The sequence below is a fragment of the Salvelinus namaycush genome, chromosome 25, assembly GCF_016432855.1.
Source record: "Salvelinus namaycush isolate Seneca chromosome 25, SaNama_1.0, whole genome shotgun sequence".
NCBI classification, from domain to species: domain Eukaryota; kingdom Metazoa; phylum Chordata; class Actinopteri; order Salmoniformes; family Salmonidae; genus Salvelinus; species Salvelinus namaycush.
This window is the reverse complement of record NC_052331.1, coordinates 9587265-9612890: the sequence shown is the minus strand read 5'-3', so window position 1 is coordinate 9612890 and position 25626 is coordinate 9587265. Positions and strand designations below refer to the sequence as shown.

The 25626-nt window shown below is 43.9% G+C and overlaps 1 protein-coding gene and 2 pseudogenes across 1 annotated transcript; 2 read left to right on the top strand and 1 right to left on the bottom strand.

Annotated features, from left to right (window-relative positions):
• The first annotated feature begins 3407 nt into the window (after positions 1–3407).
• On the top strand, positions 3408–12687 carry LOC120020616 (annotated as a pseudogene).
• An 862-nt stretch (positions 12688–13549) lies between these two features.
• Positions 13550–19806, top strand: si:ch73-71c20.5 (DUF4748 domain-containing protein). The gene is made up of 3 exons (XM_038963708.1): positions 13550–13596; positions 17592–17886; positions 18022–19806. The coding sequence occupies exons 1-3, from the start codon at positions 13551–13553 to the stop codon at positions 18176–18178; spliced, it is 498 nt and encodes a 165-aa protein (XP_038819636.1). The 5' UTR covers position 13550; the 3' UTR covers positions 18179–19806.
• Positions 19807–21139: 1333 nt separating this feature from the next.
• LOC120020615 lies at positions 21140–23868 on the bottom strand (annotated as a pseudogene).
• Between the last annotated feature and the right edge of the window lie 1758 nt (positions 23869–25626).

The window sequence follows — 25626 nt, the reverse complement described above, 5'->3', positions numbered from 1 at the left end:
AGTATAGATTAAGGGCCTCATTGCCAAAATCCCATACTATCCTTTTAACGGTATAAATGGGCTTCTTCTCCTTTATCTGCTCTGGTGTGAAAACACTGGACATGTGAATGCATATTTAAAGGACATCACACTGCTTGCTCAGCAAGTACTACTGCTCATGTTTCTCGGCCCAAGAAAGTCTCTTCTTCTTACTGCTGGCCTTTAGTAGTGGTTTCTTTGCAGCAATTCGAACATAAAGGCCTGATTCACGCAGTCTCCTCTGAACAGCTAATGTTGAGATGTGTCTGTTACTTGAACTCTGTGAAACATTTATTTGGCCTGCAATCTGAGGTGCAGTTAATTGCTGATTTCTGAAGCTGGTAACTCTAAGGAACTTATCCTCTGCAGCAGAGGTAACTCTGGGTCTTCCTTTCCTGTGGCGGTCCTCATGAGAGCTAGTTTCATCATAGCGCTTGATGGTTTTTGCGACTGCACTTGAAGAAACTTTCAAAGTTCTTGAAATGTTCTGTATTGACTGACCTTCATGTCTTCAAGTAATGATGGACTGTAATTTTTCTTTGCTTATTTGCCAAAATATGGACTTGGTCTTTTACTAAGTAGGGCTACTTCCTCCTGATTCAGCTCACACCAGGCTTGAACCCAGGACCTCTGCCTTGCTTGCACGTGACCGCCCTCCTGGAGCATCTTCCCAGTCGGCACCACACAATACACTAGCTATTTGCTGGTGCAAGTGGGGACACAGTCTGAGGAGAAAGTTTCACACATCCCCATGTGCTTCACATACAAGCAAACACCTGGTAGGCATCCACCTTATTGCTTATCACCGGTTCTGTGTGAAATGTGAAAAAGCTGGACAGGTGAATAGCAGGCAGAGTAGGAGAGTAACGGATTATTTAAAAAACGGTAACTGTAATCCGTTACGTTACCAGCAAAAATATTGTCATCAGATTACAGATACTTTTGAAAAACTATATTATTACTTCAAGGATTACTTTTAAATTCAGAAAGGAGGTTTGAAGAATATTTTTTTCCGACATGTCTGTTTTCTCAATGATATTCAAATCAGCATTGAAAAAAGGTGCAAATTTAAGTTTGTTCCATCCTGAGCGAGTTTTACCACAAATCAAAGTCCACTATGACGACACACCAAATGTGTTTGATGGATCACGGGAAAAGAGCAGGAATAGTCTTTTGTAGGATACAGTCCAAGCTATATCTTCCAATGGTACGATTTCTGTCGTCATCCAATGATTATCTAACTTGAATAAACGCTTGGAGGTAAGGATGACACCAGTGGTGTAGTCTACGGCGATACGGATATCACTTATTATTGTTATCTACAGTACATAGCGCATTGATGTGAATCACACTTCTGCTCTCTCATTTTGCTAGTTCGGCTTTACGGATTATGTCTGTTGTGGATTGCTGTTCACAAATCTAAAATGTGCACACAAACCAAATACAGGTTGAATTCAAGAAGTTTAAGCTGCCTATCAATCATTGTTTTTGAAACTAGTGGACAGCCAGTGAAAAATGCACTCTTGCAACAGATGCACAGTGCGGATCCCAGCCTACAGAATAAAAATTGAGCTTTTATTGCTCAATCTAATTCCATTGGCCTAATGGACACATGTTCAAACTCGCACACTTTTGATAGCCTTAAAGGGGCAATCTGTAGTTGCTACATCCATTTTTGAACTTATATTCAAAAATATATATATAAATCCATTGATTCTTGATGAATAGAACTTATAAATGCCTCATGAGCTTAGCTCAACTGTCACACTCCATGAGAACCCAAAATATAAACTTGTTTTTCTCCAATGTTTGGAAACATTGCAAATGTAAACAAACACTGTAGAGCCTCATAACATGGTTAAAACAATACATGTTGATATCATGGATGTTCAGTCCTTGCATCTATAGCTCTGTCTATTAATCTGAGTGATTACGTTTCTCCAGGCCCATCCCTCAGCTTTTTACCAAAACAGAGGTGGGGCAACCATTTTCTTATTGTTTCATCTTTGGATTTGCCCTTTAAACAGCTGCATATTATCAAGATATCAAAGAGTCACCAACAAAAAGATAAACAATTGGCCTATAGCAAATGCAGCATATGGCATTCATTTTCCACATGTTAATAGCACTTTTCAGTAGTGCTCAAAACATGCCATTCCATGAGCGCAGCATTTATTTTTCAACTCGATTCCATGAGCCCAATCAGTCCTCCATGACAACACAATCATAAACAGCAGAGTAGGGCTGGCTAATAAGTCCTTAGTTTTGGGGTTATGGTCAGGTAAAACAATTTGGCTAATCTATACTTCCATATTTCCAAGTCTTATTCTTGAAGGTCAAGGGGTTTAACATTTACGGGAATGACTGAAATTCTGATAGACTTTGGTTTTTAATGTAAAGATATAATTGAATTGTATTATTATATGTAGTAGAAAGCGATGGGTAAGATGAAGCCTACATAACCAACTCATAAAGTAAAATTGAACATCCATATATGGCCAGATATGTAAACTTTATCATTGATTTATCCTGCAATAGATGTGGTTCGATTGGTAACATACGTTTTGGTCTTCTTCTAATGCCTCTTAAGGGGAAAGTAATCTAAAAGTAACTGAATGTAATCAGATTACATTACTGAGTTTGGGTAATCCAAAAGTTGTTACTGATTACAATTTTGGACAGGTAACTAGTAACTTTAACGGAAAGTAACCTACCAACCCTGATGGCAGGTGATAAGCGATCTCCATGTTGCTCTCACCTGTCAGATAAGAGTTAACTACTGTGTACTCTGGAGGAGAGATGAGAGAGAAAGGCACTTTGCCAGGGAGGACTGACAGGCTATGGTCCTTGTCCTTCCCCTGTGGAAGACCATGAAACCAGACCGTTTTGTTTGGATGTTAAATGACGAGACAGAGTCATTGATTCGAGTAACCAGTCTTTTTCAGTATATTGCAATACATCCGGGTATCCCAAGCACACCAGTTTCAGTAATTAACATTTAACAACAGATGGCATCACTGTGTCATCTTAAACCCATAACAAGTTTTTACAAAACCAACACGCAATATAATAATGCTGCATTTGAGAACCTGCTCTATCAGTTCAACAGCTACCTCTAGTGGCGAAACCGCAGAACTGTACCCCACCATCACTCTGAAAGTAGCTATTACCTGTAAGCGCTATGGTTTTACACAATGTTGCTCCTTCAAGGAGAAAATGGGTTGTTCATATTTGCATACCACATTTGATTGGCTAGAATCTTTCAGGCTTTTACACGGTGTCAAGATACAACGATGGGATTGGTCAACTGTGTCTCCCCAAACGTCACATGGTCCTTGTTATCGCGCGAAAAGTGCACTTTCTCTTCTCCAGCGTGCATGGTACGATTCGTCAAGGGAAGACGGAAGAGATTTCAGTATTAATCCAGTGAAAATATGGATCTTGCACAGACGACTCAGGAGAATGCGGGACAGATGGTGAAAGACGAGTTGGCAGAGAAATGCCAGAAGCTTTTCCAGGCTTTCTTAGAAGAGTGAGTGACATTATGTTATTGTTCTTCTTGGTACCTAACGTTAGCTGACTGGTAGATTTATAGCTAGCTAGATAATAGCATTCTCTCAACCAGCTTCATGAGCTAGACACCTGGAATTATTTTCCAACAGTCTTAAAGGAGTTCCCACATACGCTGAGCACTTGTTGGCTGTTTTTCTTTCAGTCTGGGGTCCAACTGAACCCAAACCATCTCAATTGGGTTGAGGTCGGGTGATTGTGGAGGCCAGGTCATCTGATGCAGCACTCCATCACTCTCCTTCTTGGTGAAATAGCCCTTACACGGCCTGGAGGTGTGATTTGGGTCCTTGTCCTGTTGGGGGAAAAAATGATAGTCCCACTAAGCGCAATCCAGATGGGATGACATATCGCTACAGAATGCTGTAGTAGACATGCTGGTTAAGTGTGCCTTGAATTCTAAATAAATCACAGACAGTGTCACCAGCAGAGCACCCCCACACCATTACACCACCTCCTCAATGCATCACCGTGGGAACCACACATGCACAGATCATCCATTCACCTACTCCATGTACCTCCCGGGTGGCGCAGTGGTCTAGGGCACCAGAGTCTCTGGGTTCGCGCCCAGGCTGGGCTGGGTTCGCGCCCAGGCTCTGTCGCAGCCGGCCGCAACCGGGAGGTCCGTGGGGCGACGCACAATTGGCATAGCGTCGTCCGGGTTAGGGAGGGTTTGGCCGGTAGGGATATCCTTGTCTCAGTATGTAAAATGTAATAAAATGTATGCACTCTACTGTAAGTCGCTCTGGATAAGAGCGTCTGCTAAATGACGTAAATGTAAATGTACTCTGCGTCTCACAAAGACACTGCCATTGGAACCAAAAATATCAAATTTGGACTCATCAGACCAAAGGACAGATTTCCACTGGTCTAATGTCCATTGCTCATGTTTCTTGGCCCAAGCAAGTCTCTTCTTGTTACTGGTGTCCTTTTAGTAGTGGTTTCTTTGCCGCAATTCAAACATAAAGGCCTGATTCATACAGTCTGCTCTGAACAGTTGATGTTGAGATATGTCTGTTACTTGAACTCTGTGAAACATTTATTTGGCCTGCAATCTGAGGTGCAGGTAATTGCTGATTTCTGAAGCTGGTAACTTTAATGAACTTATCCTCTGTAGCAGAGGTAACTCTGGGTCTTCCTTTCCTGTGGCGGTCCTCATGAGAGCCAGTTTCATCATAGCCCTTGATGGTTTTTGCGACTGCACTTGAAGAAACTTTCAAAGTTCTTGAAATGTTCTGTATTGACTGACCTTCATGTCTTAAAGTACTGATGGACTGTATTTTCTCTTTGCTTATTTGAGCTGTTCTTGCCATAATATGGACTTGGTCTTTTACCAAGTAGGGCAATCTGTATAACACCCCTACCTTGTCACAATACAACTGATTGGCTCAAACGCATTAAGGAAAGAAATTCCACAAATGTACTTTTAACAAGGCACACCTGTTAATTGAAAAGCATTCCAGGTGACTAACTCATGAGAAAATGCCAAGAGTGTGCAAAGCTGTCATCAAGGCAAAAAGGGTGGCTACTTTGAATGAATCTCAAATATAAATATTTTGATTTGTTTAACACTTTTTTGGTTACTACTTGATTCCATATGTGTTATTTCATCGTTTTGATGTCTTCACTGTTATTATAGAATGTGGAAAATAGTAAAAAAATAAACAAACCCTTGAATAAGTACGTGTCCAAACTATGGACTGGTACTGTATTTTATTTATTTATTTTACCTTTATTTTACTAGGCAAGTCAGTTAAGAACAAATTCTTATTTTCAATGACCCACTGTTCAGTGGGTTAAACTGCCTGTTCAGGGGCAGAATGACAGATTTATATGCGTTTGTTTTTTAAGGAACTTAGTCTTGCTTTAAACTTGTAGTTGTAGCAGTAGAATGTACATGGATTCAATTTCAAAATTCACACCTTCATTAAGTTTGCCAATGACACAAAAGTGGAGGCCTGATCACCAACATCGATGAGACAGCCTATAGGGAGGAGGTCAGAGACTTGGCCATGTGGTGCCAGGACAACAACCTCTCCCTCAACGTGATCAAGACAAAGGAGATGATTGTGGACTACAGGAAAAGGAGTCCCAAACACAACCCCATTCTCATCGTCGGGGCTGTAGTGGAGCAGGTTGAGAGCTTCAAGTTCCTTGGTGTCCACATCACCAACAAACTAACATGGTCCAAACACACCAAGACTGTCCTGAAGAGGGCATGACAGGAGACTGAAAAGATTTGGCATGGGTCCTCAGATCCTCAAAATGTTCTACAGCTGCATCATCAAGAGCATCCTGACTGGTTGCATCACTGCCTGACTCCAGCCACCCTAGTCATAGACTGTTCTCTCTGCTACCGCACGGCAAGCGGTACCGGAGCGCCAAGTCTAGGTCCAAGAGGCTTCTAAACAGCTTCTACCCCCAAGCCATAAGACTCCTGAACATCTAATCAAATGACTACCCAGACTATTTGCATTGCCCCCCTCTTTTACGCTGCTGCTACTCTCTGTTTATTATCTATGCATAGCCACTTTAATAACTCTACCTACATATTGCCTCGACTAACTGGTGCCCCCGCACATTGACTCTGTACCGGTACCCCCCTGTATATAGCCTCGCTATTGTTATTTTACTGCTGCTCTTTAATTATTTGTAACTTTTTTTTTCTTTTTTTAAATTTAATTTTGTGTTCATTTTTTCTTAACTGCATTGTTGGTTAAGGGCTTGTAAGTAAGCATTTCACTGTAACCTGTTGTATTCGGCGCATGTGACAAATAAAATTTGATTCGATTTGAATTGGGTAGTGCATCATCAGTTCCTCTTGTCATGTTCGTCATTGCATACCTAAGAGAGCTATTTATAACTTGTCAGAAATGCCCAAATGAACTAGCCCATGTCAGTTAACGTTTTTTCATTTAGGTTTTTAGCCCATAGATATTGTTGTAATTTTTTAGTCACTCAAATATCACATGAATACACATTAGACATGGCAAAATGTATAGAATTGGAAGATTAGCTTTAAAACTGCAAAATTCTCTCCACCAACAAGAGGGGTGTGAACAGTTTGTGTCATGAACAGTGCTTATTCCCATAGAAATAGACGTGGGGCTTGGGTGGGGAGCGTTGGATGTTCCCCAGTGCTGGAAGTGGGGCCCCCCCGAGTTGGAAAACGTTCGGGAACCCCTGTGCTACAGCAACTTTTTTTTTTTTTATCGCATCTTAACATTTTTTGGGACTGTTAAGACCTAGCAAGCTAGCTAGCTAACAAGCACGTTGAAGTTGGTTAAGATGTGCACATAGTCGGTCTAGCCTCATACGAGTCCTCTAATAACCTTATACATCAGGTATACATGAAAACAGGATGCATACGAGTAATACAACTGTTTGTTTGTGTGTGTGTGTAGGTACCAGACATCAGACGGTGAGGTGAAGTATGTCCGTGATGCTGAGGAGCTGATCAGGCCTGAGAGAAACACTCTGTTGGTCTCCTTCACTGATCTGGGAGGATTTAACCAGGAACTGGCGACCACCATCCAGGAGGAGTTCTATGGGTAGTTACAGATCTAGGACCAGAAGAAGAGGCCAGACACTATTCCTAAAAAAATAAAAGGCATTTATTACAAATCCATTAAAAAACGGTGTGACATTTATGTCACAGACCTTCATAAGACCTTCCCCAAACTCTAAAGCCCAGTTCAGATACAACAGCCGAGAGGAGGCGAGACTGTTCTATGCAGTTTTAGAACAAAGTTTGCTTGATCTGAACGGTCTAGTTTTAGAACGTTTCACGTCCGACGCGGAAGTTTCCGATGTTCAACATGTCAAATCTTATCCCGAGACTTGCGACGAGATGGATCCGTTTAGCCAATCAAAAAGGTACAGTGCGCTGACGTTCTGTTTTTAGCCAATCAGCTAGCTATACATCTGACGTGTCACAAAGTAGGCCCTGTTTCTGGAGCATGCATTTAAATCATACTTGTTTGCTACAACACCTTGCTACAGCAAGTGGCAATTTAGTTTCAAATTTGTATCGCATCATTGTAAAAAAACACCGGAAACGGTCCCAACCACCCGTCTTTTTATATCTTAATGCCCCCTCTTTATTCTAAAACTGCCGGTATGTACACACACCGATAGACAGACACAATCACACCGGCATGACACGCACACGGTTCACACTGGCATGACCCATTTCCCCATCTCTCTCTAGGTGTGCGAGCAGAGACCAGTTCCCGTGTAGGAGGGAGACAGGGTTATGAGAACGAGGGCCTTCGCGGTCTTAAAGCCCTGGGAGTCAGAGAGCTGTCCTACAGACTGGCCTTCCTCGCCTGCCATGTGGCTCCTACCAACCCTAGGGTACGACACCCTCACTCAAACCTTGGAGACACACACACACACCTACACTACCTCAGGCTACAAACTAGTGGACATATCACGCATGCATGTACGACATTTGTTTGAAGGGAGTTGTAATCGTGTGTGTAGTTCGGAGGGAAGGAGCTGCGTGACGAGGATCAGACAGCAGAGAGCATCAAGAGCCAGATGTCAGTTCAGGAGTGGGAGAAGGTGTTTGAGATGAGCCAAGACAAGGACCTCTACCACAACCTCGGCACCAGCCTCTTCCCCACCATACACGGTCAGCACTACACTATCACTACAAACACAGCCTTTGCATGGGGTTTTTCCTAGCCACCGTGCTTCTACACCTGAATTGCTTGCTGTTTGGGGTTTTAGGCTGGGTTTCTGTACAGCACTTTGAGATATCAGCTGGGCTTTATAAATAAATGTGATATTCTGTGTGTGTGTGTGTGTGTGTGTAATAAATGTATAACGTGTATCTGTATAATGTGTGTAATAAATGTATAGCGTGTATCTGTATAATATGTGTGTAATACATGTATAATGTGTATGTGTAGGTAATGACGAGGTGACGCGTGGCATCCTGCTGATGTTGTTCAGGGGTGTTCCCAAAACCACCATGGAGGGAACATCTCTCAGAGGAGATGTGAACGTCTGCATCATAGGAGACCCCTCTACCACCAAGAGCCAGTTCCTCAGGTAAGACCCTTACACCCTACACACTATACACTCCCATGTCAAAAATCCCTCCAGCCTATAGCTTACACAACGACATACTTGCACAATGCATGTCTAACCCTCACAGAAAACCACCTCCACATCTCCCTATACCCACCAGTGGCGATTTTGGCATGTAAATCTCAAACAAAGCCAATAAACAACACTAAATAATGCATTAATTGCACTATAACGGTGACAAACGGTGCCTACAAACTGTTAGGGCCTACATAAAGCTGTCCCAACAGCAGAGATTTCTTTTCAGCACCATGGAGTGAACCCTTACCACTACTGCTCCTGGTTATCAGCAGAGCCTTGTCTGGCAGGGAAACAGTTCATTCAGCCTCGTTTACTGCCTTTAAAAAAACATGGCTGACTATATCTCCCTGGCAGATTACATCATTTATGCAGCAGCATATAAGACGTTTTAAGACTCACCTTGTTGTGAGCGGCGGTCCGTCGTTGGCAAATTTTGTTGGATGCCTGTTCAAAACGTATTTTCCCAGTCTGACTTCCCAGTTGCAATGCTTGCGGTTAGCCACTGTCACGATTCCTTCCAAACCACTCATTGTTGAATTTGCAATTTCCAACTTGTTGTGTATTGTTTATGTCCAATGGCCGATGAGCAACGATACGTTTCATATTTTCTCTTCATTACTTCTCTTCATATGACGAGGATTAAAAAGGACTTGATTCACGATGATGACTGCTAGCTAAGATTGTGAAAAAAAGATGTTGACACGATCAGTCCAATCAAAGCTACTGTACATTTATTTATTTATATATCATCTTTTTATTTATTTTTTGCTAAAAATGTGGGTCCCAAAACCGGTGGGGCTAGGCGCCACCTGCCCTGAATGACGGGTCGCCACTGATACCCACGGTATACTTACACACACTGTGCCCTCTCTCTCAGGCATGTGGTGGAGTTCAGTCCCAGGGCTGTGTACACCAGTGGGAAGGCCAGCAGTGCAGCTGGTTTAACAGCAGCCGTGGTTCGAGACGAGGAGTCACACGAGTTCGTCATCGAGCCCGGAGCTCTCATGCTCGCTGACAACGTGAGTGTGTGTGTGAGCTGAGGATGTTGCGTGTGTGTGTGTTTGCATTTCTGTCTGTTTTGTGCTTAAAGTTGGATGTGCTGCCCTTTGTCCACAGGGTGTGTGTTGTATCGATGAGTTTGACAAGATGGAGACCAGAGACCAAGTGGCCATCCATGAGGCCATGGAGCAACAGACCATCTCCATCACTAAAGCTGGAGTCAAGGTACACACGCACACACACACACACACACACACACACACACACACACACACACACACACACACACACACACACACACACACACACACACACACACACACACACACACACACACCATCACTAAAGCTGGAGTCAAGGTGTACACACACACACACACACCATCACTAAAGCTGGAGTCAAGGTACACACACACACACACACACCATCACTAAAGCTGGAGTCAAGGTACACACACACACACACCATCACTAAAGCTGGAGTCAAGGTACACACACACACTCTCCCTCTGACCTCCCTCCCTGTCCTCCAGGCCACTCTGAATGCCCGTAGGTCCATCCTGGCGGCTGCTAACCCGGTCGGTGGTCGCTACGACCGCAGCAAGAGTCAAACAGAACGTCAACCTGTCCGCTCCCATCATGATCCGCTTCGACCTCTTCTTCATCCTAGTGGACGACTGCAATGAGGTGTGTTCTGTGTGTGTGTGTGTGTGTAAGAGAGAACATTTGTGTGTGTATGTGAAGAATGGTGTGTGTATAATTACTAATGGAAATGTGTGTGTAGGTGACAGACTATGCCATACCAGGCGTATCTTGGATCTGCACTCTCGCATTGAGAACTCAGTAGACAGACTCTACTCTCTGGATGAGATCAGAAGATACCTGCTCTTCGCCCGACAGTTCAAACCCAAGGTAAGTGCTGTGAGTGTGTGTGTGTGTGTGTGTGTGTGTGTGTGTGTGTGTGTGTGTGTGTGTGTGTGTGTGTGTGTGTGTGTGTGTGTGTGTGTGTGTGTGTGTGTGTGTGTGTGTGTTAAGGATTTTCACACTGAGTATATTTACATGCACTCTAATAATTAGATATTAAGCTGATTTATGGCATTAGTCATGTAAACACCTTACTCTGATTATCATATGATCCATTTTGCATCATCATCATGATGTGGCCGGTGACACTTTGCTTCTTGAAAGTCCAATATCTTGAAAACATGACTGCTGACACCAATTTTGGGACTGTATCAACATTGGACAAATGAAAAGAAAAACAAAATACTGTTTTTGAGTGCATTTTCCCTTTAAAATCGATTTAAAAACACCTCGATTTTTAAGCAATCTTTCGCAATATTAAGACATGTAAACACCTTAATAGGAGGTCCAGCAGTGTATTGGACCTGCGAGTGTGCTTGAGTTTCTCATTCGCACCAGTGAAGTGAGTTCGCAAAATGTAGCCTGATTTCAGATGCGTCCATGTAACTGTTCTAATTGAAGTATTATATTAAATCTGAGTATTCACAATAAATCGTACTATTGAATGCACGCAAACATATCCAATGTCTGCGTTTCTGTGCTGTGATGGGGCTTATGCCCAATTCCAATGGAGTAGTACTGATGTGGCTGAATTTGTGTTTGTGCGTAGATCTCTGGTGAGTCCGAGGAGTTCATCGTGGAGCACTACAAACGGCTGCGTCAGTGCTGGGGGTGTGGCCAAGTCGGCCTGGCGAATCACGGTGCGGCAGCTGGAGAGCATGATCCGCCTCTCTGAGGGCATGGCCCGCATGCACTGCTGCGACGAGGTTAGAGGTCACGCAGCCTATACCCAACGTACCAAGAACTTAGACGCACAACGCTCTCACAACTGCTTTCTGCTCTCAAAACCTGCGTTTCCTTGTTTGGTTCTGTCCTGAAGGATTGATCAAGTTTGCTCTGTCGGTTTGTCATAGATTGTTGTTCCCGGCAGGTCCAGCCTGAGCACGTGAAGGAGGCATTCCGCCTGCTGAATAAGTCCATCATCAGAGTGGAGACGCCTGACGTCAATCTGGAACAAGACCAGGAGATGGAGGAGGAAGAGGAGGGAGAGAACGGTACACAACCACTAGTACTACTGCCGCTTTACTCCAGATATTTACATGTACTGACACCTCTCTGTCTCTCTGCAGGTCGTGACGTTCCCAACGGAGGGAATGGCGTAAACGGCCTGGTTAACGAGCACGCTGATGGAATGAACAGCCACTCCAACGGAACTAACGGCGGCACCAACGGAGTTAACGGACACACCGACGTTGTGAGCGGCCACTCTGCCGCTGCGTCTGACCTTCCCAGAGGACCGCCGCATCTCCGCAGGGCCGAAGAGGGTAAGACACACAAAACGCACACATTCTACATGTGGACAGTCTGTTATGCAGCGGTTAACTGTTTACCTGTGTGCGCAGCCGAGGAGGAAGAGGAGTTGAAGAAGAGTGCAGTAATCAACTGGTATCTGAAGGAGATGGAGTCAGAGATTGACTCAGAAGAGGAGCTCGTCAACAAGAAGGGACTGATAGAGAAAGTCCTGCACAGACTAGTGCACTACGTAAGAACACACAAACACACCCATTGCAGCGTTGAGTCGGAGTAATAACACCTTTAGAAACCTTAATGTCCAACAGACATCTTTACTATTACTGTTTTTCTTCCCTCTCCATCTGTAGAATCATATCCTGATAGCGCTGTCTCAGGGAGGGCTGAAAGGGTCAGAGACGGAGGCACAGGAAGAAGTTCTGGTCGTCAACCCCAACTACACTCTGGAGGACTAGACTCATCCCCTCCAACTCCCTCCCTAGCACTTTCCCCCTCCTCAATCGCCTCTTTCTATGGCTTTTACGTTGGACTCCAATTCAAGTTTTTGTTGAATGTTGGTCAGTGTAATTACATTCTCAACATTTGTCATGTTTAATTTTATTGCTGCTTTATAGAGTTTTTAAACGACTTTACCCTGTTTTAAGCCTTTTATTTGTATTCTTGTGGCCAGGTGAATAATATGTTAATAAATATGTTGCTCTGATTTCTCCAGAGCATTTACTGGCATATGGCTGTTTGTGGGTCTCCTCAGTTAACATTATGTTAATCCTGACTAGCATGGTTTTACCTCCCATGTTAAATGTATGTATAAAAGAATACACACAAATTAAAGTCTACCCTTTGATGCATGTTTTTTTATTTTTTTTATGAAATAACTGTTGTGGAAAAATGCTTCCCCAAAAAACAAAGAAGAATAATCAAATGTTTGCTATTGTTTATGCCCTCCTTGTCGCCAGTGATGTTTCGGGGAACACTAATGCAATATGCTTCAAAATGACTAAAACCAAAACGAAACTAGAAATTATAATGGGCCTACATTCATGCAGTTTCTTGACTGTCCAGCTCACTGATAATCACCACAATGAAAGAAAGACAATCGGGGAGAATTGAAAATTCCCAAACGGATGAATAGAGGACTATTTTTAGCAAATTTTTACAGCGAGTAAATATTACACATTTTCAGTATGGCCCTCTGGAGCTCTTTGAAGACCGAATCCCAGTTCTAAATGAGCTTGAGACCCCTACAGTAAACATTTAGCAAAGATAATGAAGTTATTAACCTTGGGTGGAGGGGGGGGGGGTCACATTTATACCTAGTTGGAGTTGATATGATGATTGTAATGAATGAATATAGCCAAAGATAATCATGTAACGCATCTTCTGATAAATATAATTATCCAAATAACACTGGCTGGCAAATCTATCGGTGAATCGTCCGCTAGGTGGCAGCAGAGGGCCGTAGAAAGCATGAATGACGCTTTGCGCATGCCCAAGCCGACTCCACTTTTACATAACAAGATGGCGGCGCCCTGTAGGAAGCTTGCGAGGACGGGGATGTTTAAAGGTATGTTTACTCTGAACAGCTTAATTAAAACCACCTTTATTTCGACATAACTCATAAACAGAGGGTGTCAGCAGTTTTTAGGGGCAAAACTGTTCCTCTCCTTGTCTGGTGGTTTGAAAACAGGTCAGATGAAAACATCAACACCACGGGTAACTTCCACAAAGCTTTGAACGATTTGAGAGACAAGGCAAGAAGGGCCTTCTACGCCGTCAAAAATGAACATTAAATTCGACATCCCAATTAGGATGTGGCAAAAAATACTTCAGTCAGTTATAGAACCGATTGCCCTCTGAGGTCTGGACATAGAGAGCCTATACAATTACTAGAGGGGATATCATAAACCTTAACATTTCTGTAATGGGGCCAAAATGGTAGCTATCTTGGTCAGGGAGAAAATCAAAACCAGTCTTAAATATTGTCATATAATTATAAATACAGTTTACATGGGTTTTATGCCAATTTTCTGTATAAATAACATTTAAAATGCTGTATATGTAAACAGGCCATAAATGTCTCAGATTGTATTTTCTTGGAAAGCTGTGCGTGCTATTATATGATACAATATCAGTACTTGTTGCATGTACAACTTGTCTAAGTCCTATTATCAACTGATTTCAGCCAGTGTATGGCTGTGGATTGACTGCATTGCTGGAATGGAATGTTGGCATATTGGCAGTTAATTTGAAAAAAAGATATAATGGAATCATTCCTCAAACTGGCTAGCTAATTAATACACATACAGTGCAGATAATATCTTATCACAGCACTGACAAATCATGGCTGACCTTTTGACCATCATAAGAAGGTGAATGTCCTTTCTGGTATTCAAATTCCTAATTATATGGGTCTCACCAACCAAGAATTCACAAAATGGGACAAACACCAAATTGAGACTCTGCATGCAGAATTCTGCAAAAACATCCTCTGTGTGCAAGCACCAAACATCAGCAAGCTGGTCCTGTGGCTCTGTTCACAAACACAAGCAGACCCTACAGAGCCCCAGGACAGCAACACCATTAGACCCAACCAAATCATGAGAAAACAAAAAGATAATTACTTGACACATTGGAAAGAGCTAACTAAAAAAGCAAAGCCAACTGGAATGCTATTTGGCACTAAACAGAGAGTACACAGTGGCAGAATACCTGACCACTGTGACTGCCCCAAAATGAAGGAAGGCTTTGACTATGTATGGACTCAGTGAGCTTAGCTTTGCTATTGAGAGTTCACCGTAGGCAGACCGAGAGAGAAGACAGGCATATGTGCCCACTGCCCACAACATTTGGTGGAAACTGAGCTGCACTTCCTAACCTCCTGCCAAATGTATGACCATATTAGAGATGCATATTTCCCTCAGATTACACAGACCCACAAAGAATCGACAGTTACTAACCTCGACTTCAATTCCGACTCAGCTGTTCCCTTGTTCATTCCATTGTTTCATGGGCTACCAAAACGCTGCAGGCGTAGATGCAGCAGACGAGCCGGCATCCTTCTAAAACTGAGACGGAAGATAATATCGACCGGCACTTCCCTATGTTCTATTGGCAAATGTCTAGTCACTCGAGAATAAGATAGGAGACTCTCGAACGAAGCTCATCCATCAGAGACTTGAAAAGCTGCAATATTATATGCCTCGCAGAGATGTGGCTGGATGACTCTGTCACATCAAATCCAATTTTATTGGTCACATACACATATTTACCAGATGTTATTACGAGTGTAGCGAAATGCTTGTGTTCCTAGCTCCAACAGTGCAGTAGTATGTATGTTGAACTCAGTGGTTTCTCCATGCAGTGGCACAATTGGACGAAGGCGGCCTCGGGCAAGTCCAAGGGGGGGAGGGGTGTGCCTCTTCATAAACAACAACTTGTGCGCTGTTTGCATTGTGAAAGAAATGTTGAGCTTTCACTCACCTGATATAGCATACCACATGGTAAGCAGCAGGTTTTTATCTACCAAGAGAGTTCTCATCTGTAATTATCATGGCTGTCTACATCCCTCCGCAAGCCAACACCACTTTGGCACTTAACGAACTGCATGGGGTCATAAACAAACAAGAAACCGCTCACCCAGAGGCAGCATTTCTTGCAGGTGGAGACATTAACGTGGGGAGAACTTAAAACCTTTCTACATCACTTTTACCAACACGGCTCCTGCGCCACGAGGGGCGCTAAAACTGTAGAACACTTTTATTCTACCCACAGAAATGCATACAAGGTCCTCCCTTCGGCAAATTTGATCACGACTCTATTATCCTGCTTTTATTTATTTTAACCGAAGGTTAAATCGAAGGTCGAGTCATGCGTCCTCCGATACATGACCTGCCAAACCACGCTTCTTAACACCCGCCCGCTTAACCCGGAAGCCAGCCGCACCAATGTGTCGTAGGAAACACTGTTCAACTGTTCAAGCGCCCGGCCTGCCACAAGGAGTTGCTAGAGCGCGATGAGCCAAGTAAAGCCCCCCGGCCAAACCCTCCCCTAACCTGGAAGACGCTAGGCCAATTGTGTGCCGCCCTATGGGACTCCCGGTCACGGCCGGTTGTTACACAGCCTGGGATCGAGGTGAAGCAGACGCGAGGATACAAGACCGTTTTGCTAGTACAGACTGGGAAATGTTCCGGGTTCGCCCGATAGCATTGAGGAGTTTACCACATCAGTCACAGGTTACATCAATAAGTGCATAGACCACGTCATCCCCACAGTGACTATACGAACGTATCCAAACCAAAAACCATGGATTACAGGCAATATCCCCGCTTGGCTATCAAACATGCAAAAGGACAATATAGGAGGAAGTTGGAATCCTATTACACCGGCTCCGACACTTGTCGTATGTGGCAGGGCTTGCAGACGATAACGGATTACAAAGGGAAACCCAACCGTCAGATGCCCAGTGATGCAGAACTCTCAAATGAGCTAAATACTTGTTATGCTCGCTTCGAGGAATACAACACTGAGTCGTGTGAAAGCCCCTGTTGTTCCGGATGACTGCGTGAGTTGAGGCAGCCTACAGGGAGGTGGTCAGAGAATTAGCATTGTGGTGCCAGGACAAGAACCTCTCCCTCAACGTCAGTAAGATCAGGAAGCCGATTGTGGACTACAGGAAAGAGGGGAGAGCATGCCCCCTATCCACATTGACAGGGCTGTAGTGGAGCGGGTAGAGAGCTTCAAGTTCCTTGGCGTCCACATTACTAAGGACTTAACAGTGCACGGCCATGCCTCTTCCCCTGCAGGAGGCTGAAAAGATTTGCCATGGGCCCTCGAATCCTGAAAAGGTCCTACAGCTGCACCATTGAGAGCATCTTGACTGGCTCCATCACCTTAGTATGGCAAATGCACCGCAAATTGTTACAGAAGGTAGTGCGGACAGCCCTGTACATCACTGGGTCGAGCTCCCTGCCATGCAGGACCACTATCTCAGGAGGTGTCAGAGGAAGGCCCGAAAAATTGCCAACAACTCCAACCACCCTAAACATAGACTCTTCACTCTGCCATCGTCCGTTAAACAGTATAGAAGCATCGTCTCTCGAACCAACAGGCTCTGAGACGGCTTGGGGGGAAAGCTATAAGACTGCTAAATAGTTAATTAAATGGTTACCCGAACAACCTTGCACTGACTCTATGCACGCTCACAAGACTATCCGTGAGCTCCAAAACTATTGGGACAGTGACAAATGTTGTTTTGCCTCTGTACTTCAGCACTTTGAATAGTCATTGCGTGCTATGAATATGGGACCAAATACTAAACTTTTTACTACTTTAATACACAAATGAATTTGTCCCAATACTTTTGGTCCCCTAAATGGGGTGGGGGGGGACTATGTACAAAAAGTGCTGTAATTTCTAAACGGTTCACCCAATATGGGTGAAAAGACAGTCTAATTTTTTTTTTTTAAGTGTCATACTCATCGTCAACATCTCTAACGCACAGATCCTGAGGCAGCTGAAGGCTAGAATTATTTGACCTGACCAATACTCTCACTGTTTTAGGTTTGTGTCAGATTTCAGGCCGGTCACTATGGACACAAAGGTGCCTGGTCAAGTTACAGGCTCTGAGGTGCATTCCTCCCCGGTGTCTCACCCGATTCTACCGGCCACTGACCACCACCAGGTCGACACTGATCAGCACCAAAACAGAACAGCCGAGAAGCACCGATCAGCAGAAAACGACTGACACGCAGAAAGAGCAAAAGAAAGAGACTGAGGAGGAGGAGGAGGAGGAGGGACCAGCGTACATCCCCACGAGAAAGGCCAAGAACCCCATGATGAAGATCGGCTATGCCTGGTGAGAGACCCTCTGTTCTCTAACGTGGTTTATATTCAGATTTCTGTTGTAGAGAAACAGCTGACAATTTGATATTGTATTTCAGGTGAATAACCCCCTTGGTAAGTTCCCCCTCTCTTTCCCCTCTCTCTATAGGATGATAGGTCTCCCTGCAGGTATAATAGGGTTCATCCTGACCAAGAGAGAGGTGGATAAGAACCGCCTGAAGCAGCTGAGGATTCGCCAGCGGATGAACCGGTCCAATGAAGGAGAGTACGAGGGCAGCCGCTACCGCAACAACAGACTGGACTGATCCCAACTACATTGAGAAGATGTGTGTGTGCGTGCTTGAGTGAATGTGTATGTCTGCAGCCTGTGTGTGTGTGTGTGTGTGTGTGTGTGTGTGTGTTCACTGCCTCTGCTACCGTTGGGCTGACGAAGCCTTAAAAAGAGACTGATGTATACAGATTGGAAACAGTTGAGACACCTGTACTATTTTGCTCGGTGTTCACACCTACAAGAATGTATATGAATCAACTGTAAACAAGTCCATGATGATCACACAGACTGTCTGCGTGGGTCAGTATAGGATCCAGAGTTCTTCCTATGTCTTGACCTTTATCAGGAAAAACGCTGGCCATGTCACTCTGCTACTTTCAACAGACCTTTTCTTTCCAGGTTTTTGAAACATGCACCCTGCAAACTGTGTTCCCATGATTTCTCTCAACAGTCAATCGTTTAATATCAATAGTCTAAAACTTCCATTCTTCTCATGTGGTAGAATAGAAGCTTGTATTTTAATGCTTGGAGGTGTGAATTTGGGCCTTTTCTCAGTTTTCTGCTATGTCATCGAATGTTCTGTTCTGAGGGTTCTAAACACATTTGAGTCTAGAACTGTATGTTCAAGCCAGTACATGACAATTAGGCTAAACATTTCACAATACTATAATAGTACACTGTATGTGTTAACAAGTACATCAGAAACAGTCATTGCATTTACATAAAATGAAAATGAATTTATTAATGAATGTATAAGATGGCATCACTGAGACCACTACCAAACGGCGTATCAAAATCACGCCAATCAGCCCAGAGCTTTCGCTCATGATTACCTTGTTGTTACCTATGTTTAAATCATAGAAAAGCATCAGACATGCAGAGTAAAAATAAATACAAAAAAGAGCAGCGGATAATTTATCCAGAGTGGGTGGAGGTGGTGAGGCCAGACAGGGTAGTCATCTGCTCACTGATGAGCTTAAATTAATGTGTCTCAGAGCAGACATGATGTATTGTATGAAGTTTTGCAGTGTTTGTATAGGGTGAAACAGATGGGGGGTATTTGTGATGTTCCTCTGGGTACCAGCTCATGTGGGTGTAGAGGGGAATGAGGAAGTGGATATTATTGCCAATCAGGCTCTTAAACATCCTAATGTTGAGATGGAATTGTCAATTAGTAAAGCAGAAGCTAATGGATTAATAAGAACAGTGGCAAGAGTTGTGGAACAGGGGGAGTAAGGGAAGACACGTGTATAATTTGTAAGTCGCTCTGGATAAGAGCGTCTGCTAAATGACTTAAATGTAAATGTATAAGATTCAGGAAAAGGTGGGGGCAGGGAGGACCTCAGGCCAAAGAGAGAAGGGAGGAAAGTGTAGTCACAAGGCTAAATAGTGCTTTGAAAGTGATGGGGAAACATCCGACTGGGAGGTGTGATCATTGTCAGGAAGGAGATAGAGACAGTGGAACATGTTCTGTTTCAGTGCCAGAAATATCTGATAGAAAGGGAGCGATTGCCATTGGATTTGAGGTGTTGAAGAGCCTTCATTGTCTCTGGTCCACACTCCAGTCCAGTTGGTGCCGGTAATGCACCTTAAAGTTGGTTGCCAACCGCCATATGAAATCCACAGAAGAAGAAGTAAAAATAAAACCTGTCTCTACTTTGACGTTTCCTCTCTATCCATGTCTCAGTGCAAGATTGATATCAGGGGACCCTTTTCCCAGTACAAGACTCAGATGCGCGCGGCAGTAAGAAAGCAGTCGCCATCTGCGCCCATTCAACATAGCATAGATTTACGTTATAAACAAAATAACTTTTTGGGGTTCTCATGCGCTTACAATAATGTTTTGATTCTTGCTTGAACGGTCGCTAAGATTATATTTGGTTGTGATCTTTGCAAAATAACTTTTGAATGCAGCAGTTGTTAGCTAGAATGCTAAAGCTCATTGATATAGGCTGTAGCAAAAGCTAGCCAAAGAGCCATTTTACTGGTGGAAGTGTTTAAGAATAGTGCAGTTGATTTGCGATGATGACATAAACATCATATTAAGCTTGTAATCCAAAAGTAGTTTGAAATGCACTCATAAGCTAAATGTAAATAGATGCTCTTTTTTCTTCTTTTCTTTACACCGCTGGGTTGCCCTTAGCAGACACATTTGTTTTCGGAAAGTACCTCACTATTCCCAGCTCATTGTTTCCAGTGGAGTCATCTGTTGGCTGCTCCGATGAGCTTCAGCAGCCATAGGAATGTCTAGATTGCATTCCAAACACAGACACATCATCAGCCCTCAAATTAAGTGGACACTTCTGATGACGTGTCAGGCACGTTTACACTTGCAGGGCGAGGGAGGAAGGAATTCATTTTAAATGTACCGCCCTTCCCCGGAAATTCGTCCCTCGTTCGTCCCACTACGATTGTGTTTTCAGCCACCGGTAGCTTGTGGTTGAGAATGGGGGCATGCTTGGCCCTCCTTTTCCTGTGGTCATTATATTCACTACAGCCAATTATGATTGCATGTCTACTTATATTAACTATATTAATAAACGCCCACTGTATGATAGCTAGCAAATGAATTAGCTTACGTTAGCCTGCCTAGCTACTTCTGAAGGAAAATGTTTTATTTCTACAATTTCCAAAAGCTAACCAAACAAAAACATAACTTTTACGAGACATGTTTGTGCATTAGTAGCACAATTTCTAACTTATTTACATTCATTTTTATTTACACCTGTATGTTGACACCATATTGATGTTGAGGTTTTAAGTTTTGGCAGACTTTTCTTAGCGGATGTACAATCATTGTGAATTGAATTATGGGGCGTTTCAGGCCCGATGTGAACATAATTGTAAACTCGCAAACTCCATTAAAAACGAGGCCTGAGGGACTTACATTGCAAACTTCCTTTGCGTGGCTAATCATTTGGACCGACGACAAATATGGCCGCGGGGATTCCCCCAGGGGCATAAAGCGAGGGTAAGTGGACGAGGGTGTGTCTTCTCAGTTTGAAACGCAGCCCTGTGCGATGTCGACGTAGATGGAGAGTGCAGGAAACACGTATTCCTCAGGGCTGATGGAGTTCTTCCCTTTGCCGATTTACAGATGCGTGTGGTATGTCAGAAACTACGCACAGAAATATAGCAGAACTATAGCTGTAGGAACTATTTTGGCCTGTTTCTGTGTTGTGTATATGTTGTCTGTCAAGGGTTATTTTAACATGTTTTGTACACTAGAGGGCACTTTATTTTGGGGTCATGGGTCACATGTATATAGGTAACCAGGAAGGGTTAGCACAGGTGAGAGGTTCTTACCATATCACAGATACAGCTTATAGAATGCTTCTCTCTGCACCTTTTGTATAGGAATATGTGTTTTGGAGCTATTTATATTTTATATGCACAATATATGGGAACTTTACCCGAAAAGAGTAACGTTTGGAAAGCTGATTCTTGACGACGCGTTACGGACGGCTTTCTCTTGTGACAGTGACTTTTTATTGGGAATCGCCATTACAATAGCAGTAATATATAAATAACGACAGTAAAACTGCTATTATAAACTGGGTGGTTCGAGCCCTGAATGCTGATTGGCTGACAGCTGTGGTATGAGACCGTATACCACAGGTATGACAAAACATTTATTTTTACTGCTCTAATTACGTTGGTAACCAGTTTATAATAGCAATAAGGCACCTCTGGGGTTTGTGGTATATGGCCAATATACCACGGCTAAGGGCTGTGTCCAGGCACTCCACGTTGCGTCGTGCATAAGAACAGCCCTTAGCCGTGGTATATTGGCCATATACCCCCCCCCCCCCCCCCCCCCCCCCCCCCGCCTTGTGCCTTATTGTTTAAATATATCCCACTAGCAAACACAACATCACTACAAACGACAATGTATCAGAAATACCATCACTACAAACCTCAGCATATCAGACATATATTATAGGAAGAAACACATGCTCATACAGTTTAAGTGGTTCTGTTTGTGCTACATCTTACTACATCTACGTGTGTTTTATCCTCAGTAGTGTGTAGACTATGGCTCCAATGGCTCCAATACACCATGTGAAGCCAAGGAATCTGGCCAGGAGGAGACAACACCATTAGAAAACACTGAACCATTGCTGTAATACAATAGTAATGGTAATGAAAAAAACATGACTCGGCATCGGTGGAGGCTGGTGAGGGGAGGACGGCCCATAGTAATGGCTGGAATAGTATCAAACACGTGGTGTCTAATGTGCAAGCTCACATATGTGAAGGAGAGCACAATGGCTGTGATGATGCCTGCCACCATGACAACGACCCCCAGTACACAAAATAGGCTTGTGCATGAGGTGAGGTCCATACACATACGCACACACCACAGGAGGTTGGTGGCACCTTAATTGAGGGAGAACGGACTAATGGTAATGACTGGACCGGGAATTGGTGGAATAGTATCAAACGCATGGTTTCTAGGTGTTCGATGACATTCCATATGTGCCGTTGCGGCCATGATTATGAGCCGTTCTCCTCTTACCTTGGTCTGGAAGCAGAATACTGTGGTGATGATGACCGCGATGCCCAGAGCCAGAAACACTGCCTTAGTATCATAGAATCTACACACAGAGCAGAGACGCATACACGGCGACAGACAGACGTTACTACCACACCGTGTGTGTCTGTCTCACCTGGATATGGTCCCTGTCATGTACAGTAAGACATGGCCAGTGTCTGTGCAAAAGAAAACACTGATCTATATAAACCACAGCAGGCCAGCACAAACCACTAAAGTCCATCATAGACCAGTAAAGACCATTGTAGACTATAGACTAGCCTGGACTAGTACAGAATAGTGCTAGTTACTTACAAAGGTGGGCAGCAGTAGGACTTTCCGTGGGAATTTCCTCCTAAAGACAGGTGAGGGGCCACGTTAAGGGCAGCACTTTAATACAATAAAACTCTATTGTCAACTATATTGTAAACTCTATTCTTAACTTTATGGTCAACTTTATTGTTATCTTCTAGAGGTGATGTTCTTTAAGAAAGAGACTCACCTGGGTCCTTTACGGCAGACCGGCAGAATGTGAGTGACAATATGCACAGTGCTACAAAGGCATAGGTCAACACAGCTGTCAATCAAACAGCACAGCCAAGACATAGGCCAGCACAGCTGTCAATCCAACAACACTGATCACAAACCGCTTTACAGAGTCACTGCAGAGAAGAGTAACTCAGTTCAACACACGTGTGCAGTAACACAAAACCACTAATACACAGACATACCACAGTCATAGTAACACACCCACTGCAACGAGTGCGACAGTGATGAGTAGCTGAGATGCCAGAATCATATACACCTAAGAGAAAGAGACAATATTATACCATATTATAAACTGGGTGGTTCGAGCCCTGAATGCTGATTGGTTGACAGCCGTGGTATATCAGACCGTATACCACAGGTATAACAAAACATTTATTTTTTACTGCTCTAATTACATTTGTAACCAGTTTATAATAGCAATAAGCCACCTCAGGGATTTGTGGTATATGGCCAATATGCCACGGCTGAGGGCTGTATCCAGGCACTTCGCGTTGCGTCGTGCTTACAGTAAGAACAGCCTTTAGCTGTGGTATATTGGCCATATACAGTACCACACCCCTCTTGCCTTATTGTTTAATTATATCACCTTGTGTTTGTGTGTGCTTGCTTGTTGTGCTGTCTCACCTTTCGTATGAAGGCATGTCGCACTTTCAGACTGTCGAAGCTGCCTGTCGCAAATCCCTCCCCATTGCCTGTGACATCAGCCGAAACCTCATTAGTGACATTGTCAGTAACATCATCTTTACACAAGACTGGTGATCAACTACTAAAGTATAACCTTCAGTATCAAGGATTCGTATTAATCTGTGCAAAAGAGCTTATTCGTGAGTAAGAGAAAGCTCAGAATAAGCCCCAGCCAGGTGAGAGAGGAGGGTTCAGGCTTACTGCACAGTGCACTGGTTGGCATTGTAGAAGTAGTGATGCGGGGAATGGGTGGTATTGTGGGCTGGGCGTGATACCCTGGTGTTGCGAAATAGGAAGCCGATTCTAGATTTAATTTTGGATTGGAGAAGTTTAATATGAGTCTGGAAGGAGAGTCTATAGTCTAACCAGAGACCTAGGTATTTGTAGTTGTCCACATATTCTAAGTCAGAACCGTCCAGAGTAGTGATGCTGGTCGGGTGTGCGGGTGCGGGCAGCGATCGGTTGAAGAGCATGCATTTAGTTTTACTAGCGTTTAAAAGCAGTTGGAGGCCACGGAAGGAGTGTTGTATGGCATTGAAGCTCGTTTGGAGGTTTTAACACAGTGTCCAAAGAAGGGCCAGATGTATACAGAATGGTGGCATCTGCGTAGAGGTGGATCAAGGAATCACCCGCAGCAAGAGTGACATCGTTGATATAGACAGAGAAAAGAGTCGGCCCGAGAATTGAACCCTGTGGTACCCCCATAGAGACTGTCAGAGGTCCGGACAACAGGCCCTCCGATTTGACACACTGAACTCTGAGAAGTAGTTGGTGAACCAGGCGAGGCAGTCATTTGAGAAACCAAGGCTGTTGAGTCTGCCGATAAGAGTCCAAAGCCTTGGCCAGGTCGATGAAGACGGCTGCACAGTACTGTCTTTTATCGATGGCGGTTATGATATCATTTAGTACCTTGAGCGTGGCTGAGGTGCACCCGTGACCAGCTTGGAAACCGGATTGCACAGCGGAGAAGGTACGGTGGGATTCGAAATGGTCAGTGATCTGTTTGTTAACCTTGGCTTTCGAAGACTTTAGAAAGGCAGAGCAGGATGGATATAGGTCTGTAACAGTTTGGGTCTAGAGTGTCACCCCCTTTGAAGAGGGGGATGACCGCGGCAGCTTTACAATCTTTAGGAATCTCGGACGATATAAAAGAGAGGTTGAACAGACTGGTAATAGGGGTTGCAACAATGGCGGCAGATAATTTTAGAAAGAGAGCGTCCAGATTGTCTAGCCCAGCTGATTTGTACGGGTCCAGGTTTTTCAGATATTTCAGAACATCTGCTATCTGGATTTGGGTGAAGGAGAAGCTGGGGAGGCTTGGGCAACTAGCTGCAGGGCAAGTTGCTGCAGGGCAAGTTGCTGCAGGGCATGCAGAGCAGTTGGCCAGGGTTGGGGTAGCCAGGAGGAAAGCATGGCCAGCCGTAGAGAAATGCTTATTGAAATTCTCGATTTATTGTGGATTTATCAGTGGTGACAGTGTTTCCTAGCCTCAGTGCAGTGGGCAGCTGGGAGGAGGTGCTCTTATTCTCCATGGACTTTACAGTGTTCCAAAACTTTTTGGAGTTAGAGCTACAGGATGCAAATTTCTGTTTGAAAAGGCTAGCCTTTGCTTTCCTAACTGACTGTGTTTATTGGTTACTGACTTCCCTGAATAGTTGCATATCGTGGGGACTATTCAATGCTAGTGCAGTCCGCCACAGGATGTTTTTGTGCTG